At 39.7% G+C, this 13,821-nt stretch overlaps 2 protein-coding genes and 1 non-coding gene across 4 annotated transcripts; all 3 read right to left on the bottom strand.

Moving 5' to 3' along the window:
- Positions 1-718: 718 nt before the first annotated feature.
- On the bottom strand, positions 719-5,537 carry stx11a (syntaxin 11a). The gene is made up of 2 exons (XM_023420929.2): positions 5,353-5,537; positions 719-3,678 (listed from the first exon to the last, which is right to left on the bottom strand). Exon 2 carries the CDS (start codon positions 3,671-3,673, stop codon positions 2,786-2,788), a length of 888 nt encoding a protein of 295 aa, XP_023276697.1. The 5' UTR covers positions 3,674-3,678; positions 5,353-5,537; the 3' UTR covers positions 719-2,785.
- On the bottom strand, positions 1,381-1,463 carry trnal-uaa (transfer RNA leucine (anticodon UAA)). The gene has a single exon. It is a non-coding gene; the product is annotated as a tRNA-Leu (tRNA).
- Positions 5,538-5,770: 233 nt separating the features above from the next.
- LOC111665847 (syntaxin-11-like) lies at positions 5,771-8,928 on the bottom strand. Of its 2 annotated transcripts, none has more exons than XM_087177912.1 (2): positions 8,782-8,928; positions 5,771-7,740 (listed from the first exon to the last, which is right to left on the bottom strand). In XM_087177912.1, exon 2 carries the CDS (start codon positions 7,736-7,738, stop codon positions 6,869-6,871), a length of 870 nt encoding a protein of 289 aa, XP_087034038.1. In that variant the 5' UTR covers positions 7,739-7,740; positions 8,782-8,928; the 3' UTR covers positions 5,771-6,868. The 2 variants fall into 2 exon arrangements, with proteins under 2 accessions (XP_087034038.1, XP_023276703.1); XM_023420935.2 differs by having other exon boundaries at positions 8,787-8,928.
- Positions 8,929-13,821: the final 4,893 nt, after the last annotated feature.

Here is a 13,821-nt window from a genome sequence, read left to right as displayed (position 1 = left end):
TATGACATACAGTATATACATCCTCTGGATGTATATATTTTATAACATATATGAAATACTTATCGTAAAATGCAACTTTATTAAAACAACATCCTTATTCAAATTGTATGTTTGTATATAATTTTCTCAATATTTTCTTATTCAATTAAAACATACATGTCTATTTTTTATATTTACATATATAATCTGAATATACTGATAGGCTTTGGGATGGATATATATTTATGTAAAATATTTCTATAATTGTAAATATAAATATATATATAAGTTTATATAAAAGCGTCATATGTAATTTCTACATACATTGGCTATACTTTATATACATATATGATTTTACTTCATATGTACATATATTTCATGTGTGTAAATTCAACCATGTACACATATTACATTTGGATATGTGCATTCCTGAATATAAATTTAGATTCTATAAACCGTTTTGTACGTTAACTCTCTTTGTTTTGGAGGGGTGGCGGGGTTGTTGCGTCCCTATGTTGAGACCAAACCTACGCCCTTGTGTTACAGTATTCCTCCGCTGTGATGGAGTATCTGTGATTTAGTTTTGTCTTGTTGTGTTGGATATATACAGCCAAGGTAAATTCAATAGAGGCCAAATCAGTTGTTACCATAATGGTTTTCCAGTGTTACTGAAAAGTGACAGAAACTATAAGTATTTAAAATATTTCTAATGGTGTAAATGTAAATTATAGACCGCACCTTTACTTTTATTTATTTATTTTGGCTTGTGTTGACAATCATAACTGATGTAAGGAAACCTCGTACAGAATCAATGACTACATTTTGCTGTTTTCTTGTCCTAGCTCTTGTTCAAATACTTGTCTAACAGTCAACATAGGAGGAAAGACAATCATTTTAATATTCGTTATTGAGCCACCCGTTTTGTTTACACTGGGACTAGATTACGCATTCAGATCATAATTCAAGGACGAGATACACAGTGAAATGTGCTGAATATATTTACCCCAAAACCCCCCCTCACAAAGGGAAACCAAATATATCACCGGAGTCGGGGTGTTTCCCCCTTTGCGGTTTCCGATCCTATGAAGCTTTGTTAATCGTCTGTGGTGTGTGTTACTAAAATAAGATTAAACGATGAACGCGTTGCTAGAATTAGCAATCACTGCATGACTTTTAGAGCCACACACGAGCCTGACAATCGTTCCCATGTGAAAGGACCAGCGGCATGTAAATAAGACACAGACATGTTTGCGGTGGTTACTCAGACAGAAACGTTTTTATGACAAACTGACAGCATGACCAGAGGACAGCAAGTCGCATTTGACGAAATTCAGTCTGTCACAGACAACCAAACTACCCTTCTCTTCCACCGCAGGTTTTCAGCTTAAAATTTCCGCCTTCTACCAGGAGTGGGGTTCGAACCCACGAGGACTATTGTCCATTGGATCTTAAGTCCAACGCCTTAACCACTCGGCCATCCTGGTCAGTACACGAGTTCTGCCAGGGATTGCAGTCATGATTAAAAGACAAAAGTGACATAATGTTGTCAGGTATGTCTACCTGAACTAAGCCACGACGCCACAGTGCAAATAAAGCCAGTCATGCTTCCAGTAAATGCCCCCACAGACCGCACAGCTCTGCTGAGGAAGTGCAATCGTTGCACACCCGTTTCAACACTGAGCAGAGGCAGTTATGTCTCAGCAGTGTCCTTCTTTACTGTATAATGGTCTCAGTCACAGAGCCTCTCAGCTTCAGTTTACCAGATGTTAACTGGGATTCCCCCGTATCACACACAGGAAAATAAAGGTCTTTTTAATTTGACTATCATTACAGGACAAGAGAGCGAAGCCTGCTGTGCAAACAGAAGGTCCTCTGACCTGATTAGCTTCCCATTCTCCCTGTTGTTGTCACACTGCCTGAATGAACAAATATTTACATGTAGAAAAATCAGAAACCTGCCCTATAATACAAATATGATTGACTTTGGGTGTGTGTGCCAGTGTGTGATCATTAACAGCTACAGGGAAACAAGGGATTAACGCTCAGTCAGTTTCATCACTGAAAACAGGAGGCAAGTCTTGAGAAAGCCCTGGTTTATAGCTGGTGATAACTCTACACGGGGGAGGCCAGCATGAAGTTGTACGGTCCACACCTATCTATCTTGCCTCCCAAGCTGAACGCAATCAAAAGCTGTGTGTGTGTGTGTGTGTGTCTGTGTGTGTCTGTGTGTGTGTGTTGTATTCACTGTATTTCTAAAGAGGTGTTAGGTGTTAAGCAATGGCTGAAATAAGAAATAGTCCTGCTTTCAGTTCCAGTTTGAAGCTTAGCTATAGACTTACATTCAGGCTGTCAAAACTAGCCACTCTAAGGCATTTATTTCTAAGTAAATTATACTTTACATCACTTAAATATTTCATAGAACAACTTACAAACGTACAAAGCTGAAAGAGCAAGAAGGCTTGGAGTTATGCATAAAATAATAGCCTAGATGTCTTTACAGTTATCTTGCAAACGCTGGTCTCAGTAACAATCAGGAAACATAACACTCATATCGCACTGTACATATTTGCATACGAATGTGTGGTTTCAAAATACACCAGACCTTTTTCTCAGACCGGTTCATAGAGAAAATAATAATAATTGGGCACTTCTGCTGCTTAATTTAAAATTGACTCATTGCTTCATTAGAGCTCAATAAATACACAAACTAAAACAAAATATTACAAGCATCTTTGTGTAGGAAGCTGATTTGAATCTAATCTCAGTATTTTGATGTCACTGAGAAAAAAAAAAGACTGATGATGTCTCAATTGCAGCAAGGGAAGCAACAGCAAAAGAGTTTCTTGCATGGATTGTTTTTCTTGTATTTCACAGCCTTCTTGATCTGAGTTGAAGCCTTGATGACGTAGTCCTGAGTTGCACTGACATTTGCCTCTATGTTATCCAGCATGCAGCCCTGCTCCTCCACCAGCGTGGCCATCTGGAAGAAAAGCTCATGAATGTCTCTGATGCGGCCCTCCAGCTCCAGGAGTTCCTTGTGCCGGTTCTCGATCTCGCTGAGAGCAGACCTGGCAGTCTTTCCTTCCTGGAGAAGATTATCCGAGAAGACGTTCCACTTGCCCGTCTCGATCATCTCGTCTATCTGCTCCCTGCTCACCTCCTTGCCCATGATCTCCGCTTGTCTCTGGATGCGGGTCTTGCAGTTCTCCCTCTGGACCATCTCAGCCTCGTTGTACTCAGACATTGCATCGTGGAAGGCCCTGGTCAGAGACACATACTGTGAACGCACCATGCGGGCTACAGCTGATGTAGGCCCGTGCTCCTCCTCCAGGTCCTTGGTCAGCTTCCCCAGTTTCTCCAACCGTGCATAAATGGCCTCCCCTCTGGCCTTGATGTCCCGTCCCAGAGCGCTGGAGTCCCGTTTGATGCTGCTTATCCTCCTGACGGACGTGAGGAACCTGGTGTTCTGCTTCCCGAGACGCTTCACGTCCATTTTGAGCAGCAGCATCTCCTTCCTCATCGCCTGGGCCTCCTTGTAGATGCCATCCATCATGTCTTCTCCCTCAAACACGATGGCATGTTGCTCCAGATGCTCCTCATCGTCAGCGGTGTGGTTCTGGTTCTCCACGGGCCTGCGCACCTCCTCTGCAGGCATGGGGGTGAAGGTCTGCAGCTCACACAGTCGGTCCCTCATCTCACCTGCAAAAGGAGTCAGGAGCTTTTTACTGACCATCTCAGAAAATATGTGTATTTGCCATCTGGCAGAGAGATAGATGAAAGAATCGGTGACACTCTTGAATCTTTTTGTTAAATATGAAGCTACAGCCAGAGAATGGTTAGCTTAGCTTAGCATAAAGACTGGAAACAGGGAAAATGGTAGCCTGGCTCTGTCCAAAATTTAAAAAATATCCATCTACCAGTTGTAACAATTAAACATGTTAACTTGTCAGCTTTACAGTTGGTGGTAGATTTTATCCACCTGTTTCCCTGTTTCTTTCTTTATGCTAAGCTATGCTAAATGGCTCCTGGCAGCTTCACTACAGAGTAGAAACAGGACGAAACAGCAAGTAACAAAGTTACTAATGTTATATCTCATTTGTTTTATTTGTAACAAAACCAGTGGAAAAACAACATCGTGTCATTTTATGGGGGCTTATGTACTGGACCATTTCTTGCTTCTGAGCAGTTACCAGGTCACCAGCAGAGACCTCAGGAAGTGGTTCCAACTAAGAAAATAGTCACCCCATAAAAAATTGTCAAGATGTAAAAAGAAAACCCAATAAAAATTGTAAAACAGAACTTTGTTTTTTATTCTGTCCAGGCATATTCATCTCATTAACCCCTCATATTTATTTTGTGCCCCTTTGGAGGGGCTCAACCCTTAGATCTTGAACCACTGGACTGAACAAACTGTAGAAAGGGTAGTGAAACTAACTCTAACCCTCAACCAGCTATAACTGTAAAGTGCTGCTTGCAATAATGCATCAACATTAATATAAGATCAGTCATCAGACAGTATAAGATCTAATGCTGTGAGAAAAATGTTAGATTATTTAATAATCAACCACAGACTTCATTTTCCTGCAGAAAACACTGAGTACTTTTTAAACTTTAATAATTCTGGTGTTGTAGTACTTCTACTTAAGAAAAAGATATTAATACATATTCTATCTCTGGTCTCATCCTACGTAGAAATCCAAACCCTTCTTCTAATGCCAGATGAAATATGTCATATTTCATGTAAAACTAGAGAAATTAGCAATACAATAAGAAAATCTACTAATTTCAGCAAGATATGGACACAAGAATTGTACATGTTGTGAATGAGTTGTATCTGCAGAGGATCATAGTAAAAGTATATTGTAATTCATATGGGGTTACTATTTTACAGAAATATTATGTAACTATATCATGTGTGCATGTTTTTGTGAATGTCAGGATACTTTTTGTCTGTGCAGTGTAACTTCTGAAAGTTCAATATAAAGACTTTTTTTGAAAAGAAGCACAAAAGCTGCTCTATAGGAAGCCGATGGGCTACTTCCTCAGCTGTGACGTTCTCATCGCAGATAGAAATTAATTACAGGGCGTCGACTTAGACTCGCTTATTTCCTATTGAGAGAACCTGTCACATATCGTTAGTGTGATACTTAATGTTGAGAAAGTGTTTCACAAAACGCAATAAATCACACTAACAAACCTGAAAGCATCACTGGCCAGGACAAGCCAGGAGGATGGGGGAAAAGAGAAACTAGACAACACTAAGAAGCTGTGACAGAGATCAGCGTGTGAGTCAGTCCCGAGTTAACAGAAATGATTTAATCGATTATTTGAGCCAATATATCGACCGGAGAAGAGAAAACAGAGCTCACATACCTCGTTGAGTTGTCCTCCAGCGGTGCTATGCTAGAAAACTCACTAAAGCAGCAGACGTGACATCGGAAAGACTCATTTCCTCTTTTTCTCTTCGTTCTGTCACCAAATTTCAACATGTACAAGAGTCAACAGTCTCCCAGTGTTTTGAGGAGGTCTCTCACTCACACACTCACACACTCACATTACACTGCCACAGTGATGCAGCCTGCAGCAGGTACTAATGCGGAAGATCACGCCTTCTCCTCTACATTTCACACACTTCACCGTTTCTCTGGTTTGAGTCAGTTTCATGTTTTTTTTGTTTTGTTTTGTTTTGTTTGTTTGTTTTGTTTTTTTTTGTTTAATGTATAATTTTTGATTTTTGATGATTTGTGAGGCCTCCAGTTTACTGTCAGGATGACACATGACAGACATTACATTACATTTTAAATTTTTTTTCTTTATTAACAAAGTCTTCCATTAAATTAACGTGAAACAATAAAACATAATTTGATCTTATTATACTAAGGTCTATATATAACATCTATACTTATAAAAGTGTACAGGAAAAAAACAGAAGTTAACAAATAGTTTCACCACAAAGTAAATTTAGATGCTGTTGCATGGAACTTCCATGCTGTCCACAGTGGTGAAGTATATTTAGATCATTTACTTAGTAAAAGTACAAATGCCACATTGTAAAAAATACTCCATCACTAAAACTGCTGCTGGAAACATGATGTTACTCCAGTATAAAGGTCCATAAGTCACTTGCAAAATGTATTAGAAGTATCAAATGAACAGAATTAGTAGTACCATTGTATATCATATTATTGGATCAATATTACTGATGCATTAAGTAGCAATTTACTGTTGTGGTTAGGACATAGATCATTTTTACTGCTTTATATAAAGATGGGAGAAGTATTCAGACCCTTTAGTGACGTAAAAGTAGCGCGACTGTTAACATATTCTATTACAAGTAAAAGTCCTGCATCGAAAATGTTACTTAACCACAGTAGTTGAATGTAACTAAGTACATTTACTCAAGGACTGTACTTAAGGTACTACGCTCCACCACTGGCTTTCAATCATACATGACTTGATCTTCATCATTAGACGGAGTGTGTCCAGTTGACAAAATCTATGTTATATGATTGAAAGTTATGTCTGATTCCCTATTGATTTATATTATTTGCTGATATGGCTGTTTGCAAATTATGCTGATCATTAGTTTGATAAATCTCATTGGGTATATTGATCTCTTGTTTGTTTGATGTATGTTTGCTCTCTTTTTATCCAGATAAAAACAGTATAAGTTCACCTCATCATCATCAGTGTTTAAAGTGTTCAATGAACTGTCCACAGGGTTTCTCCTCACCCTGGAAACCGGTGCAGCTCAGTTACAGTCTCACAATATTTTACAATCATCAAAGGCTCCAGATATGGCTTAAAGGGTTGCTCATTTATTTTGTAGTGCAGTTTTGACCACACGGACCAGTGGACCTGATCCAAACCCAGTGGCCCCTCATCAGACCTAATTGTAATAACATGGGAAGCAGCCACAGAACAGTTTCTTGAAGGGGTTGCTCTTATCGGATGCAGTGGCTCTCTCCAGCTGGACTATTCCTTCCTGAACGGCCACTTCAGCATTTTGGACATTTTTCTGGATGTTTTGGACGGCGACCCCCTGCTCCTCTACGAGCACGGCCACGTCCAGGAACAGCTCCTGGATCCCCTGGATCCTCTTCTCCAGCTCCACCAGCTCCTTTTGACGACTCTCGATCTGGAGTAAAGCGGAACGGGCCGTTTTGCCCTCCAGCTGGACGCTGAACACAGTCAACTCCTCGCCCTCCATCATCTCCTCCAGCTCCTCCTCGCTGACCTCCCTGCCCACCACCTCCATCTGCCTCTGGATCTGACGTTTACAAGCCTCCCTGTGGCTCATCTCTGTGTCATTGTAGCTGAACATCACCTCCTGCAGAGCATTGCTCAGACACTGGTACTGTGTCCGAGCTATACGTGCTGTGGGGTCAGCGCTGCCACGCTGGGCCTCCAGTTCCCCTCTGAGAGCGTTCATTGTGTGCAGCTGCTGCAGCACACCTTCTGCCCTGCTTTTAATATCTGCCCCGATTGCATTGGAGTCCCGCTTTGTTGCTGTGGCGAACGTGGTCTTGTTTAAGGCCTGGTAGTTGACATCTTTCAACTCGCTGATGTCGTTCTGGATCTGCTGGATCTGCAGACGAATCTGCTGGGCCTCCTGTAGGACACCATCCATGTCCTGGTGTGAATGTGGCGCTGCTGCTGCTGCTGCCGCTGCATGCTCTGACAGGTCGTCCAGCTCCACTGTGCTGAAACCCTCTGAGTCAGTCTGCACCTGCTGTAGGTTGCTCAGTCTGTCTCTCATGTCTGAAAGGAAGATGACACAGAAAGAGAAAAGATTTTGATCTATTCAGCTGGATGCAACAATTTGTCTGTTGGGTCCAATCTCTTACAAGGGATCACAAGATAATTAAACCTGCTATAACGGGTTTTTTGGCCACTGCTGGACAGCAGAAACAAGCTGTAATCTGAGAAACTGCAAGGTGAAAATTACTTGTTGGTGGAACAACGTCAAACACATAAACAAATGCAACCTTTAACAAGGGGGCCCAGTAGACACTTTCATTTTAAATAGTCACAACTGACATAAGTTGTAACCATTGAGAAAAATGAGTGTATTATAGATCTGGGAGTATGAATTCTCTTTTTGTTTTGTTGTAAAAACTGGGAAGAAAAACACACTAAATGACAGACGCCACAAGATCAGGACTCATTTGTAGCAACAAAGAAGCGTGTACTTGTTGCTGTGTTAAATGTCTCCCTGAGCGCAGCTGAAGGGCGTCCAACAGGCCGGAGTTCAGTCGAGCACATAATGTGCTACTGAGAGCAGGAAAATGTAAAGCTTCTGTAATCAATATCCACAGCAGGCGCGAGCATCTACTTCTCATTCTTTTGTATCATGTTATCTTAGAAGAGCATACTTGAGCTGCCAGGTCATTCAGTCTCATTCATGACTCGGCAAACGAGTTTTCAAGCAGAAAAGTACAGCGTAGAAGGATTTCAGCCGGTTTTAACTAAGGGGATGTACAGTTCTTACTTAATGTCAGTGTTTTAAAAGTGGGATTCATCAAAAACAGAGGAAACATCAGTTATTCTTAACAGCCTGACAAAAAGCAGTCACCAACCAGCAGCACGAGGAAGTCTGGTCGGCATTAGTTGATGTTTACAAAAGAAAAATGCAAATTTTTCAATATTCTTGACACATTTTTCTACAAGAGCCAGAGTTAAGAGGCCACAGATGCCAAACTGAGGTTTCTCGTCTGTCAATTCAGATGTATAAAGATTTGACCTAAAAGACCACCGTAGGTAAACCTCAAACACATTGAATACGTCAAACTATACTGATACCTTACTTGTTCAGCTGTTATCTATAGAGGGTTTCTTCACTTTCTGTAGCACAAGCTGATCATATAGAAATCCAGTCGCTCAATGGATCCAAAGTGACAGCTGAAGAAAGAGTGAGAGCTTTTTTTTAAAAAATGTTAACCATCATCACTTATACACCTGCTTAAGAGGAAACAGAAACAAAACAGTCTGCATTCCTCTCGTGTCACATGGAGGCACAGGGAGTGACGTGCAGTAAGGTAAAGCCAAGCCTCTCGAGCCTCCATCATAAGGACGATCACTGATATACCTGTGTTTACATTCTTCTACCTTGGGTCAGCTGTGACTCAAGTATGTTTGTGTTTACTGATAGATGTCTAAGTTGTGTTTAATGTCTAATGAAGTGACAAAGAGTTTTGTGAAAAGAAACTGATGTTAAGCTATGACCTTGAAGGGGGGGAAAGAAAACCAAATATGTTAGATAACATCAAAGACAGAAGTCATCACACACTGACATTGGAGGCCGAAAACCGACAGATATAAAGAGGAAGTATTTCAGATATGCTATCTTCCAAAAGGGGGAGGAGGGACTTAGGCCTTAAGTTGTGATAAGAAATGATCAAGTCTTGCAGAAGTCAGTCTGTCTTGCCACTTTTGCAGGCAACAAACGTAACCTTTCCTTTCAGTGTGATGAAAAAGCAGTCTGACCGAGGCCTCGTTCTCACATTGCACACAGGGAAACCACCAACTGTCAAGTGACTACCAATCATGCTGCCAGAAAGAGAAGCTCAGCTATATTTTGAACAAAGGAGATGGATGGGTGAGGTGATGTGTAGGACGCTGTGTGACACAGTCATTTCCACAGCCAGCAGTGGATTGTATGTGATTAGTAATTTCCATCAGCCTCCATGGGCCTGAGTCATACTGGCTTCGTTTCTCAAAGGGGTTTTCAAGTAAAGTTAATCTGTCGGCACACACTCCTCCAGTGTTCAAGTCTGACACTCGATTCTTAAGAAGAGAAGCATGAATCGAACCAGTTGAGGCTAAAATATCCCCCCAGAAAACCACGATGCAACCACGATTCTCTGTTTCACTGTTTCGTCTCTTGTTTCATTCACTTGGTCAAAACCTGGCGTGTTCACACATTCATACAGTTTATCTGGTTTGTACTTTACTCTAGAGAAGGGATTTTGAATACAGGACTTTTACTTTTGTAACATCAGCCTGGTTCCTTTTTCACCACTATGTATATTTGACTGAGGACTGTGCTTTTTGGTGGAGTATTTATTTTGCCCAGCAGATGTCAGTGGTACAGCAGTACCTGCACACGTGGTTTATGATAACAAAGCCTGAGTAACAGGTTTATTTGGGATGAAATGCAATTTGTATTAGTTACGGCTGTATTTTATGTAATGACAAAGCAATAAAAATCTGACATCCATTAAGATCAAATTTGGTACAGCTTTATGTATCCCTGTCAGAACAATTTGTCTGTATGCAGCACATCAACAGATACACACAGCACCGGAGAAAAAACACTATTAATCAAATAACTGAATACAATCAATTAGCCCATCAATTGGACTATAAATGGTATTGGTAATACTAACTAACTAAAGAACAAGGTAATCACTGTTTTCATGAATTCATTACTTGATTTAAAATTTTTTTTTTTTAATGTGGATTTTGGTCAAAGCATTACATAAGTTTTGATTTAAATTTTTAGGACCGAACTCAGCCCAAAAAAAAAAAACTGAGCAAGTTGAAAGAGTTGTGGTTTAAATCTAGTTATTTCTTTTCAGTCACCTGGTTCTGATTTGAGCAGCATGTTTTTTATCAATACGCTGTGTTGCATGAGTTTCAGACGTAGACTCCCCTGGTCACCGGTCAGCAACCGAGCATGTGATCAGTTGAAATCTAACTTGGCCTTGTATACACTCCTCAGCGCTGCTGCGAGGTCAGAGCGAGCAGACTGGGGTCCACAAATACTAACAGTTCATTATGAAAGTGCCAAGAATGTATTCTTAATTAAAGGCCGTAAATCTGCTAAACTCCAGGACAAAGGTCTATTTTGTGCACTCGGAAACCTTAAAGTAGCACAGTTTGCCCCCCCCCCCACCATGTCACCATGCCAGATTTCTGTAGTAGACCCTTTCTTGGAAATAAAAAGTTTTATCTACAGTATGTGTGTCAACAAAAACTGAGTGGGTCAGAGGAACACAATCGCCTTTATATCTTCTTTCTTTGGTTCAACTATGACTCTATACTTCTCTCTTTCCAACTGTCCTAAAACATTATTCCAAATCCTGTTGGAGTATTTAAAAATTAAGATTTTTGGGTCGTCAAGGGAAAAATAAATCAACGTCTCTATGTCAGTGGTGTTACTTTAAGAATTAAATTGATAAAATGCTCCAAACTCTGACTTTGAGATGCTAATCTCTGTAAAACAGCACGTTTAGTCAAACGTTTCTGCTGAAACAAAAATACACTGATGCTAATATTTAATGCAAAGTCTGGGGCAAAAGCAGAAATCACAATATCAAAGCTCTGTTGAACCCTCATGGTCTTTAATCCAGTTTCATGCACAGAGCAAAAGATTTCAGCTCAGCATAAAAAAAAGGACACATTCATCAGGTTTAAATTTTAGCAGTAAACTTATTTCTGATGCCCTCAAATGCCCAGAAAAAAAAATACACAGATGCAGACTGACTCACCAAGAACCCCTGCGTTTTATTTCATTATATTGCATCAGGCCACTGGAGTTAGGTTGCTGTAATCAGTGGAGAAAACATCAGCTGTTTTCAGTTAACCAAAGCTGTGACTCTAATTAATTAAACTTATTAGCGTCCTATCAAGGTTCACATAACAGCACCAGTGTCTCACTGCATCTGATCAAATTAACATGAATGTCTGTCATGGGTTCGGAGATGTTTCTCCGCTCGGAGCTTTCCCAAGGTCTCACTCTGTTCAGCTTCGGTGACACATCACTGTTTGTTTTAGGTAAACCTGTCCTCAGCTACTGGGGTAAACAGGGAAGCCAGTGCAGGTACGCAGCCGTGCAGGGGCTTCTTACCCTCTCTCTTACACTCTCAGAGGTCAATTAAGTATTTCCTGCTGTAAAGTCATAAAAATTCAATTAATTGATTATTTTGATTCCTCTTCTTTTACACAAAATAGTCTAATTGAATGAAATAACTGACATGAAGGCAAACAGATGGTGGGTTGTTAGTAAAACTATAGGCCAGTGTTTAATGTGTATTGATAGTTATATTGATAGTAAACTTAAGGATGCAGCAGCAGTGAGTACGGGGCTGGAGGACATGTAGGAGACACATCACTTGTTTCACAATCCACAGACAATACAGATTATAGTAAAAATAAAAGCTACTACAGCGCTGGCCGGGTTGTGGTGAGGTTGGCACACTCACAGGGCAAAGCTGGTCGAGCTTTGCATTCATTAACAAAGCGTTTTGAGTTCCTGGCAGTAAAATGGACAAATGGACTCATTAGAAACACAAGAAATTACAGCAGGGATAACAGATTTTACAGGACCTATGGACATACTTGCCAAATTGTTATTTGACAAAATGGAGTTATGAATTCGTCGGCTGGGTAACAAACGAAAGGAAAAAACTGGATGAATCTTTGGACAAATATAACAGGGCACGAGGCGTCATTGAACGGCCTGATGAGTATGACACAGTCAGCACATCTCAACCCAGCTGCGGACTTTTGGGAGATTTCGGAGAAGTGTTATACAGTGCTCTTTAAATTCAGAAAATGTATTTAACACTGGAATCTGCAGTTTTCAAGAACCACATGTGATGCCAAAACAGGATCCAACAGGCCGGCTCTGTAGTCCTCAAAGGTTTTGAAGAGTGAATAAATGGTAGATTAAAAGATAAAGCTATAAATACTTTATTCCTTCTATACCTCTTTATCCAGCTCTGTTTTATTTAAAGGTCAAACTTCTCCAGCCGCCCTGTGCTTCATGTTCAAAGTCTTGGAGACTGGACAAACCTGTGAGACTATTTTATTTGTCCGGCCCTGCTCATGATATTCTGCCCACATGTCTCAGTTTAATTTCCAAATTATGTTAAGTCTGTTTTGCTCCACAGATACATTTGACCAGTCCCTTGTATTCCTTCCTTTTAAGAAAGCGATCTTGCTTGACTTTAAAATCTTGATCATTTTTATAAACTTTCATGTAATTTTACTATAATTACACTGTCTCATTGGCTAAAAACTGTAAATTCATTAAGATGATAGATGCAGAGGTTGAAACGTTAATCATTTCAGTATGACTTACTGCAGGCGTATCATGCATATGAGATCTCCTGATGTCTTGTGCATCACGTGTTCTGATGTTTAGTGAAATTAAATCAGCAGCATTCTCCACGACTTGTGTTCATTAATATGACATGACATTCAGAAATGTAAAACATAAAACCCAAATCTTTACAGAACGTTAAAAAAGTTGCATCTTCGATAAGATAGGAGAGATAAGATAAAATAATCCTTTTTTAGTCTCACAGTGGGGAGAAATTAAAAATACTGTGGATGAATAAATTATATTTCTTTTCAAAGGGTTTAAATATTATACTTTTCATGTTTTTGATTGCCAAAACGACGGCTCTTTATTTTGAAAAAATTGAATAATGACTTCCAGATATATATACATTAATTTTGGAACAACTTTCTAATAATGCATCTTTTTTACTTGCGCTTATAGGTTGTAACTCATGATTATATTAATGATTGATAAATGTTTTATAGATAACTTAAAAACCATTCATAAGACCAAATCTGGGGTTGGCAGGTTGTAAAAAAACAAATCCCATTGGCTGGTGTTTAGCCTTCTGATTGGTTATAAATGTTGATAATCCATTAATAAATGCTCATGGGTTTTGTCACTTTGTGATAAGGTGCCAGGTCTTCAGTTAGAAATGTTAATAGGTTTTGATCATTGAGTCTGCAGTTATACGTGTTAATAAGTCATTAATAACATGATAAATAAACCCTATATAAAATTTGTCTTATTAGAAACTGGTATCTTTTTTAATA

The sequence above is a fragment of the Seriola lalandi genome, unplaced genomic scaffold, assembly GCF_002814215.2.
Source record: "Seriola lalandi dorsalis isolate HSWRI2012SDOR001 ecotype SW California unplaced genomic scaffold, Sedor1 jcf7180002054660, whole genome shotgun sequence".
Taxonomy (NCBI): domain Eukaryota; kingdom Metazoa; phylum Chordata; class Actinopteri; order Carangiformes; family Carangidae; genus Seriola; species Seriola lalandi.
This window is presented reverse-complemented; position numbering and strand designations above follow the sequence as displayed.

Bases quoted from the DNA above. Each gene is read 5' to 3' on its own strand.
- stx11a (XM_023420929.2), bottom strand. From the start codon at position 3,673: ATGAGGGACCGACTGTGTGAGCTGCAGACCTTCACCCCCATGCCTGCA.
- LOC111665847 (XM_087177912.1), bottom strand. From the start codon at position 7,738: ATGAGAGACAGACTGAGCAACCTACAGCAGGTGCAGACTGACTCAGAG.